General features: G+C 43.8%; 1 protein-coding gene across 1 annotated transcript in view; it reads left to right on the forward strand.

Annotated features, from left to right (window-relative positions):
• The window catches only part of RASAL2 (RAS protein activator like 2), a gene marked incomplete at its 5' end in the record, with an annotated part of 192201 nt that extends 171498 nt beyond the window's left edge, over window positions 1-20703 (forward strand). Inside the window, 9 exons of the mRNA XM_082483300.1 lie at window positions 1577-1721; window positions 2609-2845; window positions 3537-3738; window positions 6419-6618; window positions 7598-8459; window positions 12865-12999; window positions 14394-14596; window positions 15086-15173; window positions 19981-20703. Of these exons, the coding sequence (XP_082339426.1) occupies window positions 1577-1721; window positions 2609-2845; window positions 3537-3738; window positions 6419-6618; window positions 7598-8459; window positions 12865-12999; window positions 14394-14596; window positions 15086-15173; window positions 19981-20145 (2237 nt within the window). The 3' untranslated portion in view covers window positions 20146-20703. The remainder of the gene's footprint in view (window positions 1-1576; window positions 1722-2608; window positions 2846-3536; window positions 3739-6418; window positions 6619-7597; window positions 8460-12864; window positions 13000-14393; window positions 14597-15085; window positions 15174-19980) is intronic.
• Between the last annotated feature and the right edge of the window lie 2723 nt (window positions 20704-23426).

A 23426-nucleotide genomic window follows, 5' to 3' on the forward strand; every position in this document is an offset into this window, starting at 1 on the left:
CTTGGTATGGAGAAATGAGCAGCATAATACTTTGTACTATGCTTTTTGGTAGACTGAATGGGATTCAGTATATTACATTTGACTGCAAACCCCTTAATGTGCAATAATTACATAAAAATATTTTAAAATTAATGACTTCTAATACATCATTTAGAGGATTGGTGCTGAGTGATAAGGTTGTAAATCATAGACGTGAGAGATGGAAAATCCCTCTAAGGTCATCCAGCTTGTCTGTAGCTTAGGGCAAGATTGCTCGTGACAATATAGCCATCTAATTCTTGTCAAGTTTTAAATGTCATTTTGCTCAGATGCCATGTTCGTTGAAAGGATTAACAACATTACGCTTGGTGTTAGCTAGTTAATACATCTGTAAGGGCATCTCAATTTTTGATTAAGGCAGGGTCTTGTGGACCACAAAGAGAAAGATTCAAATGTGTTTAAGGAAAAAAAAGAAATTATCCAGTAAACAACAGTTAAAACAGAATTGGCTCAACAGAAGTGGTGCCGGGAGTTTTGCAAATAAGTGATCTAGATGCCCTCAGCAGAAATTTTTTGGACTCAAAAAAAAAAAAAAAAGCTTAAGAAAATGTGCACTCTGCTTTGCTTGCAAGAACACTGCTGACTTGAGATTCGGGGAGGGGGTTGGGAGGTGTTTAAGGGTTTTTACGAAAACAAAGACAAAAAAAAAAAAAAAAAAAAAAAAAACCCTTATGCACAAACAAGCCTTGTGGCGTTAGCTTGAAGCCAGCAAGATCATCTGTGGAGATTAACTTAAAAGACATTGAATCATTAAATGAATTAAAAGAGTTTTTCCTAGTGAACAACAGTTTAAAAATCACTTGGTGTGCTAGCATATGTAGGAGGAAACCTAGTAATTAGTTCGTTCCAATATGTCAAACAAGGGAAACTTCATCTGATTTTGTAAGTGTCCCGTTTCTGTTGTGATGCCGTAAGAGAAGGACGACAGAAATGCAAAGGATTTTGGAAGATTCAGGCTATAAAAATGTTGTAAGGTGTTGATGAAAGAGTTTGAGAAAACTAGCAGTATCTACTGTCACTCAGGTATTACTCTTACTCAAGAGCAAGGTGACACTTTTTAAAATTTAAAAAAATGGTAAATTTAGATGTAGTAAAAATAAATAGCATTGTCAATTGCATTTCCTGGGGAAATTATGAAGACAAATAGCACAGCTTCATTTCTAAGACTGTGGATAATTTTATAGTTGATAATACAATTTGAATACAAAGTCAAATCCTATTCTTTACGCTCTAAGTGAAGTGTCTGCAGGGTTTATAAGCAAAGCCATCTTGTTATTGCGGCTATATTTGGGGGCAGCGAGGGCACGGGAGGCTGAAACATCAGAGCACCGGCCGTCTGATCTGGCAGAGCAAGTGCTCTGCTCTGAAAGAGCTGGGAGGAGTCGTGTCCCCAACATCTGGTGTCTGGAGGCTGTGTTGCAGACACAGGGAGAGGAAGAGGCAGTTGCCAAGGAGAGACATAAGCAGGATTTAAAGGTGTGTCAAGGAGGCTTTTCGTGTAACTACCCTGGTTTGTCATCCTCTTCCCTTTGTCCAGGGGAGTTTATCAAGGCTTTGTATGAGTCAGATGAAAACTGTGAAGTGGATCCCAGCAAATGTTCATCCAGTGAATTAACAGACCATCAGAGCAACCTGAAAATGTGTTGTGAGCTGGCCTTCTGCAAGATTATCAATTCTTACTGGTGAGGCATCTCCCCTCCCCTTGTCCCACGTTAGGTCATTTTCTTAGAGGGTGCCCATTCCTCCTCTGAACATAAGAAAACAGCAGTTGTGCCGGGAAGTAGCATAGACCCATCTATCTTCTGAAACTGCCTTCGTTTCCTTTCCTCGCTACCTTCCTACATATGACACCATATTGCAGGTGGAACTTGTGCCCAAATTGAGGGGATCCAGTCCCACACACTGTACCTGACACAAGCTTCTGCTGAAATGCTTTGCCAAGGGAACAGATACTGAGCTGTGGCTGAGCAAAGTGAGAAGATAACAGCTTAGCTTGAACTTGGAATAAAAAGCTGAAAGTTTTGATGTCTACAGAAAACTTTCAGACCCTTTAGATCTGTAGAATTGAACAGGAAATCACAGGGAAAAAACATTGGCAGAGAGATTTCTATTAATCTCTGTTTCTGAGTAGCAGTGAAAGAAGGGCCTTTCTGCTTCTGGATGAAGCACAGGCGAAATACTGAGAGAGCTTAACAAGCAGAATAAGAATTTCAGTTATGGAGATGAGTTCAGTTTGGTTCAGTTTGTTTTTAGTATTCTAATGCCCTGTTTGCTCCGGGGTAGCGATGGCTGAGTAGTTCTTAGCTCACAAATCAGTGTATCTGACAATGGCTTCACTTAACATATATGAACAAGGGATGCTTTAAAGACTACTTATGACCAGATTAAATGAGGATCTAAGAATAGATACCTAATGACATTTCCTAGCCTAGAGAGAGAAAAGAGGGGGGAAAAAAAAAGAGCAGGTGTTGTTTTCTTACAGGTAATTATTTCAGGTGGTTGGTCACCAGTTCAACTTGTTGCATCTCATTGCCTATGAGATTTTATTTCCTGCTTTGTTGTTTTTCAGTGTATTTCCTCGTGAGCTGAAGGAGGTATTTGCATCTTGGAAGCAGCAGTGCCTGAACAGGGGCAAGCAGGACATCAGTGAACGCCTGATCAGTGCTTCACTCTTCCTCCGCTTCCTGTGCCCCGCTATCATGTCCCCCAGCCTCTTTAGCCTCATGCAGGAGTATCCTGACGACCGGACATCTCGCACACTCACACTTATTGCTAAAGTCATTCAGAATCTCGCCAATTTTGCTAAGTAGGTGGTGGCAATAAAACTGAAATCTGTGCCTCTAGGGGTGCAAGTCACCACAGGTTACTATGGAGCAAGGAGAGCTCTGCTTGGCAGTCAGGTTTGCAGGCAGCTGGTTCTCTAGCAAACTGAAGTCAGCTTTAGAAAAAGAGGAAACTTCTCACTTATATGTGAATGCTGTTCCCCTTGAGACACCTCAGTGCTGAGCTAGATAAATTCTTTTCACATGCAGATTTTGAACTGTGTTGAATTCAGTAGAGGGGACACAGTATAAAACCAAGAAGAGCCATGCAATAGCATGTCAGTGTGTATACTAGATCAAAAGAAAAAAAGCCTGCTCCCACTAAGGGTCATGATTTTTCTCCTTACTTCCTCCAAAATTCCCAGCTGAATGATACAACGGGCATGGCATGTCTCATACAGGAGAGGAGATGCAGAGAAGGGGAGGAGAGAAAGGGGGATGTGAGAGAGAAGGTGTAGAGATGTGTTGAGCCCTTGATCGTAATATGAACCGTAAATTACTAGTATTTAAGTAAGTCCAAGAAAGCAGTGAATCTCTTAAGTTGATAATTTTTTTGCCCCCAGACTAAATCTTCAGAAAGGGAGGTCTCAAGAATTTAAGTAAATGCCTGTAAGCACTTGTACTCTGTTTTATGTGGAGGTTATTGACTGGGTTTCCCCCCTCCCTTTCTTGCAGGTTTGGTAACAAGGAAGAGTATATGGCCTTCATGAATGACTTTTTGGAACATGAGTGGGGAGGGATGAAGCGTTTTCTCCTGGAGATCTCTAATCCAGATACCATCTCAAACATGCCTGGATTTGAGGGCTACATCGACCTGGGCAGAGAGCTCTCAGTTTTGCATTCCCTCTTATGGGAGGTTGTGTCCCAACTTGATAAGGTAAAGCAGGCTGGAGGCCCGGGAGGGTGAATCCGGCGATTGTATCGTAGCAACAGTAAACACTAGGAAACATCAAGGGAGCAGCTGAAGCCTGCTTTGGGGAGAACTTATTCAACAGCTTTTGAGAGGAATGTTTGATAGTGGTGTTTCACAATTGTTCTTTACGTGATTTCAGATCAAGGCCTGAAGCAGCGCATGTGAAGTGGTTGGGCTTCAGCAGTAGTGCAAACATTTTGCAGAGCCTTAAGTGAGGCTGAGTGTTCAGTGATGGAGAAGGCAGCACTTAAAAGTAGGCCTGGAATTCCCTGAGCAGCCGATCCTTTCTCATAAGTGAGCTGCAAAAAAAGGGAGGGTGTTTGGACAGAAAATGAAAATGTTTCTGTGCCCTTTTTGATGCTAATGGAGGTACTTTGCTGCACGTGAGGCCCTACCTTGCGCAGCTCTGATGGAGTAATGTGTTGGCCAGGCAGAACTGTTCTCATTAAAGACCTGATCTGAAGCCCGTTGGGATGTTCTCATTTCTGTAGTCTTTGGTTTAGTTATTAGTATACAAGAGAATGCCATGCAAAAACCTGGTTGCACTCTCAGTTCTATCCTGTAAAAAAACCAAGTCCAGATTCTGTTCTGCTGATCGCAACAGATATTGCCAACAATAAGCACTGCTTCCATTTAGCTATAGAAGGAGAGAAGGCAGTAGTTTGCTTTTCCTTAGCTATGTGGCTTTGCAGGGTCCAAAATCATTAAAACTATGATAGCAAAGGTAGTTGACAAGACCCAGAAAAGCTGAGCTGTAAGTCATTATTTTTTGGCGAGTGCCTGCAACTGTTCCATATTTCAACTTTTAGAGGTGCATTATTTTGTCCATATTCCATTTATATTATTCTTTCTTTTGAAACTGGAGAGGTGAGATGAATTGCAATGCACTCTTAATATTTTTTTATTGCATTAAGGTTTGCCAAAATAGTTATTTGTTGGGGTTTTATTTTCTCACAGTACGCTATTTAAAACAGAAAAAAAAAAAAAAAAGCCTGAGCTTGTTGCATCAGAGTAAATTGAAATGTCCTTGACTCAAAAAGGCATTATATATTAATCTTAGTTAATCTTAGGTTGATAACAATATATGATCTTGTTTTTCCGTTTCCCTCATACATGCACACAGCGTACATGCAAAATGTCACAGGCAGCAAAGTCAGCTATAAAGACAGTTCAGCAGCCTCAGGAAAACAGGCAAAGTGAGACTCAGAAGACCAGATCCTCCATGTCTACAAATTGGGGTAAACCCCCTGGTGCAGGGAGTACTGCCATCTCCCTCTGAGCTGGTCAGGCGTCAGGTCAAGAGAAACCCAGCTCCAGTCTTTAGAACTGTAAATGGATCTTTGGACTCGGTGTTAGTTATACTGCGAGCTGCTCTCTGAATTCAACAGTCATATATGTCTTGGGCAGCAAGGAAAGGGAGGAGCCAGACCTGGATAAACTGTCACAGCAGATCTGCTTTGCCCTTTAGAGGCATGGATCCATCCTAACAGGCCCTTGGGAGCCAGTATAGTGCTTTGCTAAAAAGAGAAATAAGGGGTAAGGTTACATTGCAGTACTGCTTTATTGTAGGTAATGACTGGGAAATGATGAGAGAAGTCACCTCAGAGATTTTAATAGACACAGAAGAAGTGCTGTACGAAAGTGTCTATAAAGATACCTTTCTCTGGAGCCACACTGACCAAATACCTGCTTACAGGAAAAATAAGGATGTCTTTGAAAAAAGCATTGTCTTTCTAGTGGAGTTTTACTTTCTTATAAACCTCCAGCACTTTCACCTTCTTCCTGCAGTCCTAAGAGGCTGAAGATGCCCTGTAGATGATATAACCAGCAGTGACCCAAAGCGGGGAGAAAGATAAAGAGCCTGAACAAGCAGCCTTCCTTGCTGGAAGGTCAGCTGCTCTTATCCTAGGCCTGGCCAACACCGAGCTAAGACATACTTGAACAAGAAGTTACACATTTAATCCCAGGCTGATGTGATTATGTTGGGATGAGGATTATTGATGTTTTCATGCAGTATTTTTCACTTTTAGGTAGGGAAGAATGCCTTAGTCGTTGGTAACAGGGTGGTACAGAAGATGGCATCAGTGTAGGATGCCAAAAGTGAAAGGCTTATGAAATGAAAACCCTCCCTTTCCCCATCTCCCTCAACCCTTGCAATTCTCTCATGATCCCCCTTGAATGCCGCATCCCCTTGTCTGTTGGCATGCATTTCCTTTACCACATGACACCCTTTGCCTGAAAAGTTCCCCCCACTAGCTGAATCTGTAGTCTTTGAATGCCCTTTAATGAGTAGATACCATAGTTTTCACTTTGACCTCACCCACCCTGGACTTAGTCCGCTTTGCATGATAGTTTTGCATTGGAATGGCAATAGTTTTGTTTTATTGAGCATGATTTTTATTTTTGGGGGTCAATCCTAATTTCTTTTCTATTTCCTTTTCTTTCCTCAATGTCTGCTGCACCCCGTTTCGTCTCCTCCATCCATCTCGTCGCCGTGGTTACGCTGCTCCGTAACACTGCATTACGGTCCTGGCACACCCGCACACAACCACCCACCCTCCTTCCTTCCACCTCCACCCCTCCGCCTCTGTGCATCGTTATCAAAAAAAAATGGCGGATGTCGCGGTGCTTGTTGTCCAATTAGGGTGAAAATTCCTTCCTACAGGCGACCGTGGCAAAACTGGGACCTCTTCCTCGTATTCTTGCTGATATCACCAAATCAATGACCAACCCTACGCCGATACAGCAGCAGCTGAGGCGTTTCACTGAGCACAGCTCTAGTCCAAACGTCAGTGGCAGTCTCTCCTCAGGGCTTCAGAAGATATTTGAGGACCCCACTGATGGGTATGTAACAGCCAGAGCTCAAGGGAAGACGTGGGATAAGGGGGTTGGTAAGCCTGTTAAGAGTTGAGCACTTCATCACCTGAACTGTCTGCCTGGGGCAGCTGGAGGAGCTGGGGAGCTTGGGCCTCTGTAACGGGGAATACACAGTCCCAGTAAGAGGTGCACAAGGTGGCACCGGAGACCTGAAGCTTCTGACTTACCCGGCACTCAAACATGTCCCTAAGGAGTCAATGACTTCAGCTGCTAAAAACCGGTTGTGCGATTTACTGCCTGTCTGAGTGTCCGGATGCGTAGTCAGCCATAATGTCTCCTTTTGGCGATCAGTCCACTTCTTTACTGCTAATGAAAAAACTGGGCTGTAGGTGGAACTCGTTACTGGTGGAATAGGAAAAACAGTCCTTACTGTGTTTAGTGCAGCATTTCTCACACTGTAATAACCATTAATCTGAAGCAAAAAGCTGTGACGTGGCAGAACTGCCAAAGAGCTTGGATACTGTGGTCTCAGGGTAGTTTCTGTGCTGTCAGGTACAAAGGCCAGTTTTGTCACGTGGAAGCATCTGCCCTCTGAGCTTACATCTAGATTTACAGGAGCCTTCACACAGCTCCTGTTGAATCATCAGACCCCCGCGATACATACTGCTGGTGAAGGGTTAAATGGGATCTGAACTCCTCCGGAGTCTTGCTGGAGACAGAAGTGTCTAAGGGGGAAGGGTTTGGTGGGAATGGTTTGCATTTCACCTGTGGAAAAAAAAAAAAAAGATGAAGCACTTCTTGAATCAAACGTAATTCTCAAAGATAAGTGGTAATTAAGGAAGAGTGTGTTCTGACTTGAACACAAAGAGCTCATGAAAGGAAATCTGGTTCCTTGAAGCTTTCAGTTGGGGGGGGGGGGTTAAATGAGGTAGAAAGACTTCTCTGGGACAGATCTCTTAGGGTCTTGGCTGCTTAAAAATTAACCAAATTCCTTTCCACTCCACAGTGACTTGCATAAGCTGAAGTCTCCAACCCAGGAAAACGTAGATGGATATTTTAGGGGCAAGACCTTACTGTTGGTTCAGCAGGCATCCACCCAGAGCATGACTTACTCAGATAAAGATGAGAGGGAAAGCATCCTGCCCAATGGACGTAGCATCTCTCTCATGGACCTCCAGGATCCTCACACGGCTCACAGTGACCACGCTTCTATAATGCACGATGTGCCTTTGCGCTTGGCCGGCAGCCAGCTCTCTATCACACAGGTGGCGAACATCAAACAGCTGTGGGAAACTCAGAGCACACCCCAGAGCGCTCCCCAGGTGAGAAGGCCTCTGCACCCGGCTTTAAACCAACAGGGCAGCCTCCAGCCTCTGTCATTCCAGAACCCGGTTTACCATCTCAACAACCCAACCCCGCCGATGCCGAAGGCCTCCGTGGACTCCAGCCTGGAGAACCTGAGCACCGCCAGCTCCCGGAGCCGAAGCAACAGCGAAGACTTCAAACTTAGCGGACCCAGCAACAGCAGCATGGAGGACTTCACCAAACGCAGCACACAGAGCGAGGACTTCTCCCGGCGCCACACGGTCCCGGATAAGCACGTCCCCATCGCGCTGCCCCGCCAGAACAGCAGCAGCCAGGCACAGATCCGCAAAATGGACCAAGCTGGGCTGGGCGCCAGGGCCAAAGCGCCGCAGTCCTTGCCTCACAGCGCTTCCTTGCGGAGCACGGGCAGCATGTCGGGAGTGTCGGGGGCCATGGTGACTGAACCCATTCAGAATGGGAGCCGGTCCCGGCAGCAGTCCTCGTCCTCGAGAGAGAGCCCCGTCCCAAAGGTGAGGGCAATCCAGAGGCAACAAACGCAGCAGGTAAGAAAAGCCTTTTTTCCAGGCGCTTTCTGCTTTGATGTTTCGCTGATTGCTGCACCGACCTTCAAAGCTTTTTGACCTTTGAGTTGAATTGAGTTGAATCATGAGTACTGGCACTTAAGCGAGTGGCCAGTAGCAAGCGTGAGGAATAGTCATGCTTGTTACCCTTACAAGCTTGGCAAGCCTAGCTTACTTATTATTTTTCAATCCTTCTGCACTAAATTTAAAGAAAAATGTTTTCCATTTACTAAGGTAGCATGCTGCAAGCCTGCTGAAAGAAACAAAACTTGAGCATTTCCCTGAATAAAAAAAAACAAAACAAAACAAAAACAACAGAAGAAGCTTTGTTCCAAATTGTAGTTAAGGTCACCACGTGAGACTGTATTTGCCCTGTGGTGCTAATTTAAAGCATAGCTACCTAAAAACAGAAATAAACAAAGATAAAATATAGAGTAAACTGCTGCCAAAATAATAAATAAGTACCGTTGTCGTAAGTGTGGAGAAATCTATATTTCACCATGAGGCAACAATCTATTGCTGGTCCCCAAATAAATACGGCTTTTTCATTAATCATCCCAAACTATGAATAATGCAAACACTTTCTGGAAAGGAGTACTTATATGTACTAACTCCTAATGCACTTTATCAGTTGTTCATAGGTGACTGCAACTCAAGATTTTCCTGTCAAAAAGCCAACATTCCTTTACCTTAAAAAAAAAAAAAAAAAATCCTGTTGTGATCTGCTGTGTATGAAAATCTTTTCCTAAATAACTTTAGTGCTAAAGAGAAAATGAGTATTTAAACGCTTGGCACTACAGCGAAGGTGGAAAATGTCTCGATCTGCAGGTCAAAGGGAAGGTGGTTATTTTTAAAAACAACATATTAGTGCCTACAGATCAGCTAGGCAGGGTGATGCTCTTGAAGGCAACACCTGCGCTATTCCTTGGGGGTAAATGTTTTCTTCTGTGGTCACTGTAAGGGTAAACATGGTCATGTTTGATTTACCTTACCTGGTATAGAAGGAAATTAAGCTCCTGCTTTCCACAAGACTTTCTAGGAAGGATGCTACTCTGCACACAGGCACAAGCAAGGACTTATGCTCCAGAAAGTCACAGCCCCTGAGGTTGAGACTGCACCATGCTGCTGATGAAGCTATATCCGCCAGGAGCAGGAGGTTATGATCCTCCTTGCTGACGTAGTCCTGTTGGCAGAAGCACTGGTGAAATAGGATTATGCAGGGAGGCGGCTTTTGGCTGGTAAGGTAAATTAAAGCTGGCAGAAGAACTCAGTTGCCAGTGTGAGCTCCTACTCTGCCGAAGGTTTTACTGGTACCCCTGTTGGTGTAGCTTTCTTGGCAAACTCCCAAATGTTACAGTCAAAAGGAGGAAAATCTGGATGATGCCTGGGAACCCAGGAGCAATCAGGGCTTCAGAACTACTTTGATACCTCAAGTTCATTAAAGTACAAGGAGATCAGAAACACTGAATCACAAAGTGAAGCTTAATATGCCAAGTTAGTAATACCAAAAAAAGTAATTGCATATTATTTGAAGTGCATATGTTTGTGTCCTCCTTTGGAGCCTGTGTTTTACATTTGGGCATAGAGGGCTTGATGGGTAAAGTATATTAAATACAACTAAGCCTACTGTGAAGGTGGTAGGAAATTTTTAGGCCAGTAACAAGGATAAATTTGAAGGATAAACTCACTTTGCAGTTCTCAGGTGTCCAGTATGAACCTCTATTGTATGATCTGCTGAGTTTTATTGTATGGTTCTGTGTAGTGTCCTAGCCAAAATCCCTGGGGAGCTGGTGCCTTTCCTCAGGGTTTGTTACGGGAAGTGCCTACACAAATATGCAAAGAAGGCTTTACTTTGAAGGTGTTAGGGTAAGGAGGAGAAAATATAGGTGGTGTGTCTCCAGTCTTTGTGTGTACCCCTTACACGGGTGGCTTCTGCTCTGTGTGTATTTATAAGAAATGTTCAGTTAGCTGTTTGCAAACCCCTGGTTCTTCTCATCTCAAATTGCTGATTACCTGACTGCCCCCAAGTAAATCAGTTACCTTCACTTGTTTAGCATCAGAGTGACTGCCTTGGACTTCCCTCTTCTCCAGTTACTTTTTACATTCAGCTTCATGGATGCCTGCGACTATGGCTGGCTTCGGGGCAGTCTCCTTCCCCCCTCGTGTAGGCAATGTGCATCTACTTATTTTTCCACTCTGCTTTCCATACTAATTGTTTCCACTGGATTCGTTAGAGTACTTGTTTGTACTTTATTCAGGGAAATCAATTTGTTCTTTCCTTCTGCATACTCTTGAGAAATGTCTTGTGTGCCAAATCAAGTGGCTGTCATTTTTTTGAGGCAAATTCCATTGCATCCTTTTAATTGCAAATCTTGTTGTGGAATTCTGTTCTTATTTAAAAAAAAGAAAAAGAGAAAAGAGAAGTTGGGCATGTTCTTTCTGGGCATGTTCTTTCTAGGCATGCTTTGTGGGCGTTATAATTATTAGACTCTGTTCTCTACAAGTCCCATTTGTTTCTGAATATAGAGCTAGGCCCTTTGTTTGCTGGGAGAGGTCACTTTTTTGCCTTCCATTTCCATTTAGTAGGTAGGTGGGAACAGAAATGTCAGTGTGTTCCTCTGGAAGAGAGGCAAAGAGGGGAATTAATACAAGTTCCTAGTAGCCTTTTTCTTTTTCCCCCTCTTTATTAGAGTGTAACTCATAACCTATTAGCATGTGAAGTGCTTGCCATCTATTTGGTCTTTGTGGGCTTTCTGAGTTTGGCTGCTGGGAATATTCTGTCCTACAGCTTGCAAGGTTGTGTAGCAAGGTTTGCTGCTGAACAGCAGTCTGTTACAAGGCTGGCGATACAGTTTGTAGTCACCCTTCTGCTATCTTAGTCCTCCATAACTCCAACGAATGGTGACACTATTCACCCATAGCTGTTCCTAAGTCTTACAGCAATTCCTAGAGCCAAAGTATTTACCTCCGTGAAGAGTCTGTTGGTGGCAGAGCCACACACAGTTTGTAGTCTCCCTTGCCAGGGCTGCCTCACAGCAAATACCGTCAAAAAAATCTAAGGAAGGAGCTTTGCTAAGCTGTCACACTGCGCTTGAAAGGGACTATTAGCCTTTCTGCTGTGAAGACTTCCTTCTAGCAAAAAGGCCTCTGCCTAAAACCAGGGATCTTTGCCTCATTCCTACTCCTTTGTACCCATCCTTGCTGAGGCTTCTCCAGTGCCTGAGTCTTTATCGCTGCTCAGGACAGCTGAGCCCATTGCAGGCAGATCCTTTGCCCAGAGCTCATGTAGGACGTACGCAGCATTCGCCTGCCCTGTTCTTCCACACAAGAGAAACAGAAATGGAGGTTGACATGATCCCGCACCTGAAACATGTAAAGAAGCTGTTACTCCTCCATAAAGAGCTCCTCTCGGAAACTTAAGACTTTAGAGTCCCCCAGCTACGGAGCACATTTCACTTTGGTGCAATACTGAAACGAGGCAGTGAGCTGAAGAGCTGCTTGAGCACAAAAAGAAGCTACAGTTGGGGGGGGGGGGGGCGCAGGGGGGAAGTTGATCTTTCGCATTTCTCAAAAAGTTAAAACAGCGTTGCTCTTTCAGGGGTAGTTATGCTAATTCCTGTGCTTATAAACTTGTCTTTGTCCATGAAAATCGCTTGGAATTTGTAGCAAGCCATATTTTCCCCAGCCGGCAGAGAGTTTCTTGTTTCTTTTCTTGGCTTCCTTTTCAGATTCCCTTAAAGAGGATAGCCTCTCGTGATGTTTTACAGTTCTCCTAGTAAGCGCTGCTGGCCGTGACTTCCTCTCACAGCCTTGTCTGAGTGTACGTGCTGCAATAGACCGTCTAAACCCGATAGGCACTACAGTGATAATGTTACACCTCTTTGCTGCTTCTAAGTACTGCTGTTTTGTGTCATAGCCAAGCCGTGTGGCCCCGTGCTCCATTGCAAAGCCTGTCTGCAGCCTGGCCGAGAAAGCTGCTCCCAAGTTAAGCTCCTCAATACTCCAAAAAAACCCTATCCGTCTTACCGGGACAGGCTGCAAGCGAAGATTTGTCACTCTGTTTTCTTTGTGAGAGAGATCGCAGGTTGAGAAAGCCTTACTGAAAATCTGGCAGAGGGGAAAGGTGGATGTGAACAGGGTGTGGAAACAAGAACTTTTCCAAAGAGAAGCTCGCTTAGAGAGGAGGAAAAATTTATCAAGTGCATTGGTTTTATAGGGAGTAAAGTAAGTGCTGTGGGCCCAAAGTGAAGGGAGGATGAAGTACCTCTGCAAGAGAGATTTTGGGGGATCCTTTGAGACTGACAGATTCATGGTCATTTTTCTCCTTCAAATAAACTGACTTGTATGTAGTTTCTCTGAAGAATGCTTACAGGTATCTCTGCTCCAGGTTCAGTCGCCTGTGGACTCTGCCACAATGTCACCCGTGGAAAGGACAGCTGCGTGGGTTCTCAATAACGGACAGTATGAAGAAGTAGAGGAGGACGCAGAGCAGAATCCAGATGAAGTCAAGCATGCTGAAAAGGTAGATTTTATTCTATATGCAGCTGACTTGAGGACACTCAGTGAGTCCTGTCCCCCCCACTGCCAAATTCAGAACCACTTTCAGGTGCTGCTTTGACAGAGTCATGCTTTCAAACACAGGTTTTATTGGCATAACTTCCTGCTCTACATGCTGTCACACATCTGTAGTACAGTATTCCATGCTATAGATTAACCAACATACAGGCTGTAGCGTGTCAAATGGGTGCAAACTGACATAGCTGAGAGTTTGTACATTACAGGCTGGTATTTGGCACTTACGTGCATCGTGAGTCACAGTGCCTAAGTGTATTAGATCCTGCTCAAGTCATTATTTTTTTATGACAACACTATAGCTACAGCATACTGCTATTTTTCTATGCTTGCAAAACTTTTTAGTGATCATTAAACTCCATTTAAAAAAAAAAAAATCACAATTGTTAACCTGACTGAGAGTAGCTTAGGATATGGTAAGTTATCGTACAAGGCTCTCTAAATGCAATTCAATCTTCATCAGTAGTTGCGTTCAAATTTTGTCTTGGGCTTCACCTGAGGCAAATGCCTGTCATGGAGGTAGTCAGTGTTTCTGGGCTACCCAGAAACATTCAAGATCTTTTTTTTTGTTGTTTTTTAAAGCATATTTATTTTCAGGAGTAGATACAATTTTCCCAAATGCGGTTACATCTATGTGCTGCTATGGTGATGAAGTTTAGTAAGAGGTTTGGTATTTTGAGAAAGCAGGGAGCGAGGAGGAGAACGTTTGGTGGACAAGAAGCGGGAATGTAGGATTATTAGGAAAGGTGGATAAACCCAAAACAAAGTGGAATATGTTGAAGTTCCTTGCACTATTGCAGAAGCGGTTGTCCACAGAGACAGTAAGTAGAAGAACAAAACCTCTGCCAAGTAAACTTACAGGCTCTGTTCTGTAGTGAATAATTTGGTCTATCTTCACATGTGGTTTCATGCCTTGATTAGGTTCTGAAGAATGAGTTATTTGGGTCCCATACTGGTCTGTTTTGTAAGTTGGGTCACCCCAGGACATTTTTACAGTTGAGCGCTATTAGCAGCTTCTGTCTGGGAACTGCTGAGTCTGGAGTAACTGGGGCTGTTACCAGTCAGGGCTGAAGATCCATGTCAAACCCCTCTGACTGCTTAAATTGCGCTGCAGAATGACATCCTATAGTATGGGAATAGCTCAGTGCTCAATGGGAGCTTACGTGCTTCTTGTCTGTGGTTACCCATGGTTGTTTGCTTGTCATTTCCTTTCCTTCTATCAATTTATTTCTCATGAAAAAAAAAAATATGTCCTTCTCTGAACAGCAGCAGCAGATCATAATGATCTGATCCCTTCCTTTTTCCTTTGCATCTGATTCTTTCTTTCTTTCCTTTCACCTGCAGTATGAACAAGAGATAGCGAAGCTGAAGGAGCGCCTGAAGGTGTCAAGCCGCCGGCTGGAGGAGTATGAGCGGCGGCTCCTGGTGCAAGAGCAGCAAATGCAGAAGCTGCTGATGGAGTACAAGTCAAGGCTGGAAGACAGTGAGGAGAGACTGCGCAGGCAACAGGAGGAGAAGGACAGCCAGATGAAAAGTATCATCAGCAGGTGAGGCTTTGGGAAGTTTGGGACTGCATAGGACAGGAAGCTCCCCTCTGTCATGTATTCTCTTTGACGCTAAAGAAGGTAGCTGCTTCTTGACATCTCTGGACTGATACCATCCTGCCTTAGAGATGAAGAAAGAGATGCAGGTATAGAAATTTGCCTCAGATTGCCAGGACAGTGAAGGAAAAGATGTAGGCATTTTTAACCCTGGTCTCTGTTGTACTTATAACAGGTCTTCATGCTTTGTTTGGAATGTGTACTTCGGGCAGTAGCTTTTCAGAGCAGTTGCATTTTTGGCAATGTCCATTTTGAGACTAACAAGGTTAGGCAATTGGGAGTGTCAGATGGATAGACAAGCTTTTCCAAGTGCAGCAGAATTCTTCTCTTGCAGAGCCAGGACAATCGGAGGAGTGAAATGAACAGGCCAGAGTACCTGAAACACTCTGGAATACTGTTGAACTGCCCTGATTTGTACCTCTTTTTGCTTATCAGACTCATGGCAGTTGAAGAGGAGCTGAAGAAGGATCATGCAGAGATGCAAGCTGTCATCGATGCAAAGCAGAAAATTATTGATGCACAGGTAAGGAGCTCAGGATCTCCAAAAACTAAGTGTTCTGTGTGTAGAACCCATTATTTTCCCCTATCCTCCTGCCCCAGCATTGTTATCTAGCTCCCAAGCCAGTATTGGCCTATGGTGTTGTACACGTGAACTTACTGCCTTCTAGGAGAGAATTGGGTTTTTTAATTAATAAAGACTGTACTGTCAGGCACTAGGCTTTGAGAAAGCTTGACAACAAATCACAGGACTGACTGCTTCTCCAAAACATTTTGTACTTTGTGAGTTCCCAAGGGTGTAAAGGAATAGTGGTGCATTGTGCAGACATTGTTCCGAGTGTGGGCCTGGGAACTCTGGAAAAGCTGTGCTTCATACCAGCATAGTTTAATGGCCATGTGCATGCATCTCAGCTATGCAAGCTAAAAGCATGGCTTTGAACATCCAAGTCAAGAAAAGAGAATGCTTGCAATGGAGCATTGCCCTGTATAATGTCATGTGTGGCATTTCGTCCCATCTGACTGTCCACGTCAGTCCAGGAGAAATGCTCGTTTTGCCACAGACCTGCAACGCTTGCCACATTAGCTGTGGAAAGTGGGACCCAGTGGGCAGTGCATGTGGGTGTATTGTGTGGGATTGTTTCAGCTTTTCTTCTGTGTCTGCGCTGATCCCAGAGAGCAAAGCTTGTATGACAGAACCTGAGACTGGTTTGATATCTGCCTGCCATGTTATGTTTGTGATACTTGCATTTGGAGGACGTCTTTCCTGCTTCTGGGCTTTTCAGTAGTTCCAACTGTAAACTTTCCTTAATAGATAATCTTAAGATGACCTGTTTGAGGAATAACCCAAGTTATTTCAGAGAGCTGTTTCCCTTCAGAAAGAGGGGAGGGAGGGGGAAAGCCTCAGCTGAGCATTGTTAAGATGGTACTGGTGTATTAGAATACAGGCATAAGTGAGCACAAAAGGTCATACCCTGGACATTTTTTTCCTGCTGAATGGTCTGCAATGATAGCAATGTTTGAGCTCACATGGAACTGTAGGGGAAATATAAAATAGAAAAAAGCTGGGGTTTTAAAAGCCTGGTAACACTAGGAGCCTATTTATAGCAGATTTCTTTATGATAATTTGGAAAGTTACGTTTTTCCTCCTGCCTCTGCCCATTTTTCCACAGTTCTTCAGAAAGACTGTTGATGAAAGCTGGGGTTTTGGATCTGTGCCATCCAATCTGAATAAATCACTTGTGTATAATAACATGGCACTTCTGTTACCTAGCCTTGCAGAATAAAAAGAAAATCCTACTGGAGTTACACCATACATAGTTTCTAGTTATTGTGCAAGATGCTTTACATGGAGACACCAGTTTAGTCACCCTTTCTAGATGCGGCTCAAGATTAAATCCTTTCTGTGAGGACTTGGACTGAAAATGCAAAGTGGGAGAGCGCAGTGCTGGAGAATGAACAGGAATGCAGTCAGTCACTGTATTTTTTTTTTATTTTCTTGGTGGGGGAACAGTACAGCAGCCTCCAGTCTCATCAAGCAGTATGGCAAGTCGAAGCTGGAGTCATTTTTTGGAGATAGGCACAGTCAGGGCATCTTGCTGTTACCCACTTACGGAATGGCAGCTCATCCCAACAGCAGCCTGGTTTTTGAAGGAGATGATACCTTTTTTATCTGCCTCAAGAAGGTGAAAGGGGCACTGAGCAAACTCATAAAAAACGATTTGGGGAGGGGAGGATTTGAGAGATTGTGACTGAATAAGAAACTTGCCCTTCCCTTTGTTACCTGTCTATTCTAGTAGGCTCTCAGCCACAGTGTAAGGTTATAGACTAGCAAGGTGCATGGCGGACCAGTCTGATCCATCAGTGTCACCAGCTGGCAGAGGGGACCAGACCACTGCTGACTTGTGAAAGCTTCAAACCCTCAGGGCTGGAAGGGTGCGGTCCTTGATCACGCTTGATCAAATGATACATCATTTATCACCTGCAGTAGAAATTGCTGAAAAAACAGTAGCAAAACAGTAGCATTAATGATTCTTCTTTTAATCTGACACCTTTTTCTTTTCAAGTGCTGTTAGCTACTTGGGCAAGCAAGGTCATCAGCAAACCTTAAATGCTTCAGTGTCAACCAGTTCACGGGGGAAGCTTAGTTGTCGCTGCGCTTTCATGGGTACCTGAGCAGTAAAGGAAACTGATAAAAGATTCGGAACAGACACACCAGAGGAGGCCAACTGTTTGCTGGGTTCTGTAGCAATCCCTTTAAGTTGCGCTTGGAAGATTTTTCTTAGTCTGTGATTTATTTGGCAAAGGGATATAGCAGTGTCTAGAAAAGAAAAGGTCTTTTTTTACGTGCGATTGCTGGAGTGGAGTTGGAACCTTGCTTATCGCACCTGTTTGAAGGGTTACATGGCTGCTAGGAAACAGCAGTAACTGGGCTTCTTGTGCTTAGTTACGTCCCCACAAGATGCTTTTCAGGATTTGCCCTTTTGCCTTGTGGTGAGGTGCAGCACCCAGTACTGCACCGATGCACAAGGACAGCCTTGTTCTCAGCGTACGCGCTGTCCGCAACCGCCTCTGGGCAGCGCCTGGTGTGCCCTGTGGTTCCAGAGGTTGGCTCTGGGACTCCCTGACCAAGCAAGGGGCTAGCTCCGGTTAAACTCTCTCCTTGGAGCAGCGGAGCTGCAAAGAGTACTAGCCCAGTTGCTATTGCAAGTGACATCTCCGCTGTGTTAAATTACAGGTCATAAATGGGGATGAGATAATTCAAACAGGCAAGTAAACCCAATCAGTTCTCTAGCTGAGCAGTACCCAGTCCTGGCCCAGTGCACTGACGACCTACCCATTCCAGCTCCTCCCACTCCCTGTGCCCAATTCATCCGTGTTAGGCACGTGCTTGTTAGATTGTATTTTCCTTTGAGTGAGAAGATGCCTCTACTCACCAAGCTCATGCTTTTAAGATTGATTTTCCAAGTGTAGATTTCCAGCTGTTTTGCAAACTGGCATAGTTGAGCACTCATCAGTGCCGGAAAATAACCAGCCTTTCATTTTTAACTCTTTGGAAAGCTATATTCTTTGGAAAGAAATTTTAATTTTAAATTACATATATATAGTCCAGGTGAAATTTAGTCTGAGGAGGAGGAGCTTTAACTTGCTGAAGAACGCATTTCTGCTAAGGCAGTTGTGTTTCGCAGGAGTTATTACAGCATGGGAGGAAAGGATAAGCCTTTAACTCCTCCATTGTCGCTTCTCCTTACTTACGTTGACTGGATCAGGGCAAGGGCTAGAGCAGGCTGTCGGCTGCCTTGGTGGTTGTTGATTTCTCATGCCTCCTCCTCCGTTTGCTCTGCTGTATAGAGCTTGGTCTCTTCAGGGCTGTAATACAAGCAGTACTTAAATTCTGCTTTGTTTTTGCACCCTAACACTTACCCCTGTGGGGAAACCCACTGAGAAAAGCAAATGTTACTTGATTACTGATGTACCACACAGCTGATGTGCTGGGATCAAAATCTCAAGGGGCTGTTGTAGCGCTTAGGTCTTTTGAGCAGTACGTCTGAACTATCCCTTAATGTTTGTGCCTCCTGTGCATCATTTTTCCTTCCATTTTGTTTCTCAATGGGCTGGACTGGGAAAAATTCCTGCATGCAGCTTTTTTCATTCACGTAAATTAGATATTTTTCCTTCTCCAAGAAAAAAAGCCAATCAGCTGATAGCATGGAGAGCATATTTACCTTTTGCCGTCTCTGTTGCTGGTTTGTGTGGCTGCATTTTTTTTTTTTTTTTTTGAGGGAAGATGAAAATTGTCATTTCTAATTGTGCCACCAACTTTTTGGCTTTACCCTCCAGTGCTTTATCCCACTGCAGATAATCTAGCTGTTAGTAGGCTGGGTTTTTTAAATGAGGTTTTTATTTTTTTCTGAATTTAGTACACATCCTTTAGCTTTCTGCTAAAAGTGGAGGCTAGCACTTTCTGTGCCAGAAGAATCAAACTGGGGATATGGGACCCCTGGATTTGGCCGAGCCCGGGAGCCCCTCTGAGCTGGAATGGGTTTAGGAGCAGTGTGTTCAGTGTTTGTTCTTTGTGTTCTGTCAATGGCATCTCCCCCTCCACCCACACTGCCCTCTCCCCCTTCACCTCAAATAACCCCTTAGTTTTAGCTTTTGGCTGCTTCTTCTCTATGTTGCTGTTGCACCCTCACTCCTGCTGGTGACTGCAGGCTGCCATTATCTGCTTTTATTTATTTATTTATTTATTTCAAGCATACCATGAGTTTATTCTGAGCACACTCCATCCAAAATACAGAGACAATGGCCGTTAGATACCACTTGCACTTTTCTCTGCCAGATGAAACCTCCACCACTTTTATTTTCTGCTGCCTGTTTCTGTTTTTCTAACATTTAAAAAAAAAAAAAAATTAAATTGGCTATTGTTGTTATTAACACCGACACCCTCCACCCCACCACACCACACCCCCGCCATGGCAAAATACTGCATTTCCATCTGCCTCGGTTGGAGGCTGTCTGGATAAAGCTACTGTGACTGGATCAATTCACCAATGGAAACATAACTCGCTGTCACCTTCCGTCACGCAAAAAGCCCAGGAGGGCCAGACCGGCCTGTGAAAAGCCCGTGGCACGCAGGGGCCATGTTACCCCAAGAAAACAGAAAGAGGCAGACATCCCATCTTACCAGAGAATGTTAGCCAAGCTGCCTCTGCCTAGAAATCATCTGAAGACACTGTCACAGCCCTGGGTCCTGGAGGTTCCCCATAAAGCAGGTTTGTGGGGCAAAGGTGTTTCATTTCTGAAGGATCTCTGACTTTGTGAGGTGTTTGTTGCAGGAGAAGCGGATCGTGTCCCTGGACTCTGCCAACACGCGGCTGATGAGTGCCCTGACGCAGGTGAAGGAGCGCTACAGCATGCAAGTCCGCAATGGCATCTCCCCCACCAATCCCACCAAGCTTTCCATCACGGAGAATGGTGAATTCAAAAACAGCAGCTGCTAACTGGGCAGATGCTGCCGGCCATCTCCCCAGGAGCCAGGGCAAGAGGGAGCAGACTCAAAAAACCTTCAAAATAGCCCCCCCTTCCCCTTACAGGTTTACATAATGCTGCTAATAAAATGGAAAAGAGAAAGAAGAACTCTGAAAGGTGGGCTTGAATTCCCCACTCAAGGCCAGGAGAACCGGGCTCCCAAGAACAAGTCCTTCCATATCACTGTGTAAATAGAGGGAGCTCTTGGGTCATGTACAGAAAATGCCGATGTAATATACCAAAAGGAAGTGAATACTGTAGATTTTTTTAATTATTGCTATTTTTATTATTATTATTTTTTCTTTTGTTGAAAGCACTGCAGTCCTTGGAGGAGGAAGAGGGGAGTGTGAGTGCATGTGTGTCGTGGGTGAGAGAGAGAGAGAGATGAGCAGTGGGTTACATTAAACAGCAGCTGTATACATCAGGCTGACTGATACAAGTACACGAGTGGAGTGAAATAGTAGTGAAATGAATTCTATAAGAAAACTCATCTGCTGGTTTTATTCCCCTCTTCTCTAGCTGTTCTTTAACTGAATGCAAACTCGATAGCAAACGTTTTAGCAAGAAAGTTGGCTCTTGCTGGATCCTCTACCTACTTTCAGTAGGACTCCGGCAAAAAAATTGTCAGTCTTTTTGAACAAGGTGAAAACTTGGAGCTGCAAGCTTGTTTCCTTGCATTTGCACACACTCAGGATTCCCATCAAACAGATGGAGGGAATCCGCAGTTTTTCAAGGTAGGATTCTTTCTTTTTTACCCCTGTTCTAATGCAGTTTTATATTTTCTGTTTGGAGAATTTACAGATCTGTAAATACTTTTTTTAAAAATTTCTATCCGATGCCCACTTTATGCACCATGGAGCGGCACCCTGAATTCATTCTCTGCACTCCATCAGGAACAGTCAGGTTAATGCTCTGAGGAAAGGGCTAACCGAAGGGTGCCCGTGCCCAGCAAAGTAGACTTCCATATGCAAAATTTCCTTTTTCCTAGAGGATTTCTGTGGTTTAACTCTTGTTCAATTTCACTATTTCAGTTTTTAGTTTCAATGAAAGATGCTTTTTGCACATTGGTGTTAAAAGATCTTCCATTTCCACTGAAATTTGCCTTTCTTTGGATACTTCAGAGAGGGTTTTTGAAGTTCTGTACACACTTTTTTTCTTAAGGAGTTTTGACTAAGCTTTCATCTCCAATTACTTTCAGTTGCATTTTGTAGAAGCATACTTACAGGCTGTATGTGAATGCGTATGTAATTACAAAGTGACCTTCTCATAGAAGATAATGACATTCACAAACTGTAAAAGATTAACAATAAATGGCACAGTATTGTCAATTCTCATGATTTCATCAAATGCCACAATATTTAGTCTGAGGGGTTTTTCTTTTAAATTCCCAAATTCTACACTCAAGTAATAATGTATGAATTTTCACTTTCACTTTTTGGTATACATTTCTAGCCCCCAAACTCTCAAAAGTAAATAAAATTACTGCAACAGCAATGGAAATTTTGAATTTCAGAAGTATACTAGTAACAGGGAGTGTGACTAACCATTCAAACTCGTTGTAGAAATTAGAAATTGGAAAACTTGACTTCAAAACAAGGCAAAACCTCGACAGGGTGCCTCGAGTGGGGGATGTGTTTAGCAAACAGTTCAGGCTGCAACTAGGAACAAGTTAATGAGGTGGCTGTGGGGGTACCTGGCTGAAATGGTATGGCCGGTGATATGGAGGAGGTCAGAGCTGATGATCTGATTATCCTGTCTGGCCTTAGTTTCAGAATCTATAAAATTGTACTATGTTAAAAACATAGGAGTTTCTAAGCCAGTTTTTTGACCCCCTGAAAGTGACCCATGTTGCCTTGAACGTGAAGGATTGGCAATACTGAGGACCCAAATTCAGTGTTTGTTGTCAAGTTTGTTTGTTCTTTGGAAATGAATCAATCTCGCCTCTGTGGGCAAATGCGGCTTGTGACAGAGCGCAATATGTTAACTGTTCTGCCTGGTTACTGTGTTACGATACTTCAGTTAAAAGTCATCACACAAGTATGTTATATTACTAGCTATGCATAAATAGAGAGACCACAACTCCTGCACTGTAGGATGTATAAGGAAAATGTGTATGAATCTCTCTTAGCAAGGCCTTGGCTGTTGATTTACATCTAGAGGAGATTTGTCTGCAGTGAGTTGGGTTCTATATATAATGCTTGGTTCTTTTAGAGCAGAGCTTCTCTGGCTGCTCGAATGTGACTTGGTACCACAAGCCAGGGAGGATTCCTGTCTAGTTCTTGGTGTATCGTAGCCAAGTCAGCACTGTCTGACACACCTGGGGTTGTGCTCTGCATTTGCTCAGTAGTGATTTCTTTTCCATACTTTCCAAACCGTCTTCCACCTCTGGGACATTGCTGACCTCTGATATTTTCTTCCTCAAACTGTGCCTTTAAGTTCCTTCCTCTTTCCTTCTTCCTTCATGCATCCCAGCCGTAGGCAGTCTATCGAGTTTGTGGTAATCTGTCTTGTGAGTAGCTCTCTTTTACAAGGAACCTTTGCAATCCCCTTTTTGTTGAGTATTTTTGTGTGACCTGCATCTCCCCTTCGCTATGTACTGTAATTACACAGCTGCATTGTGGGAAATTTGTTCCCAAAAGTAGCCTTTTCAGATGGACACGTGCATTGCTCCCTTACTACGCCATGCAAATAGTATGGGTGTTCTGTGACTGAGACGTGAAGAGCAAGTGGTCATAGGAATATATTGACTAGAACAAGGCAGAAGCAGGTATGTCAATCTGGTAGCGTTAGTTTAGCATTAATTAGGGAAACACATTTCACCAGAGCTCCCCAGCTTTCTGGTAATTTGTCAAAGATCTCTGGCTGAGCTGTATGGTTTGATGCTTGAAGACCCCGAGGTGGCCACTTTGGTTTCTGCAGAGAAATGCAATAGGGGCAACATTTCAGCCCTGATTTTTAGAAGGGAAATAATACCTGCCCCAAAATTAATACATTTTGGTGAGGTCTTGAGTGAGGTATCATTCTAATAATGTACCTTCTCCTATGTATTTCTTAAGCTTGTAGACTAGCTTGCTCTTCTACAAGAGTCTGACCCATCAGTATCGTTCTCACAGCTTGTTGCTGGGCTGGTTGTTTCTCTTCTATTTCAGTTTCTACCCTAAATTGCAAAGTGTTCTCCTCTAACTCCCGCTATAGAGGAGAAGCTGCCTGTTGACCCAAAAAGGGGTGAAGGTTGCAGACTCAACGATGCTGC

Source organism: Vanellus vanellus (genome assembly GCF_965231255.1).
Source record: "Vanellus vanellus genome assembly, chromosome: 5".
In the NCBI taxonomy this organism is placed as follows: Eukaryota; Metazoa; Chordata; class Aves; order Charadriiformes; family Charadriidae; genus Vanellus; species Vanellus vanellus.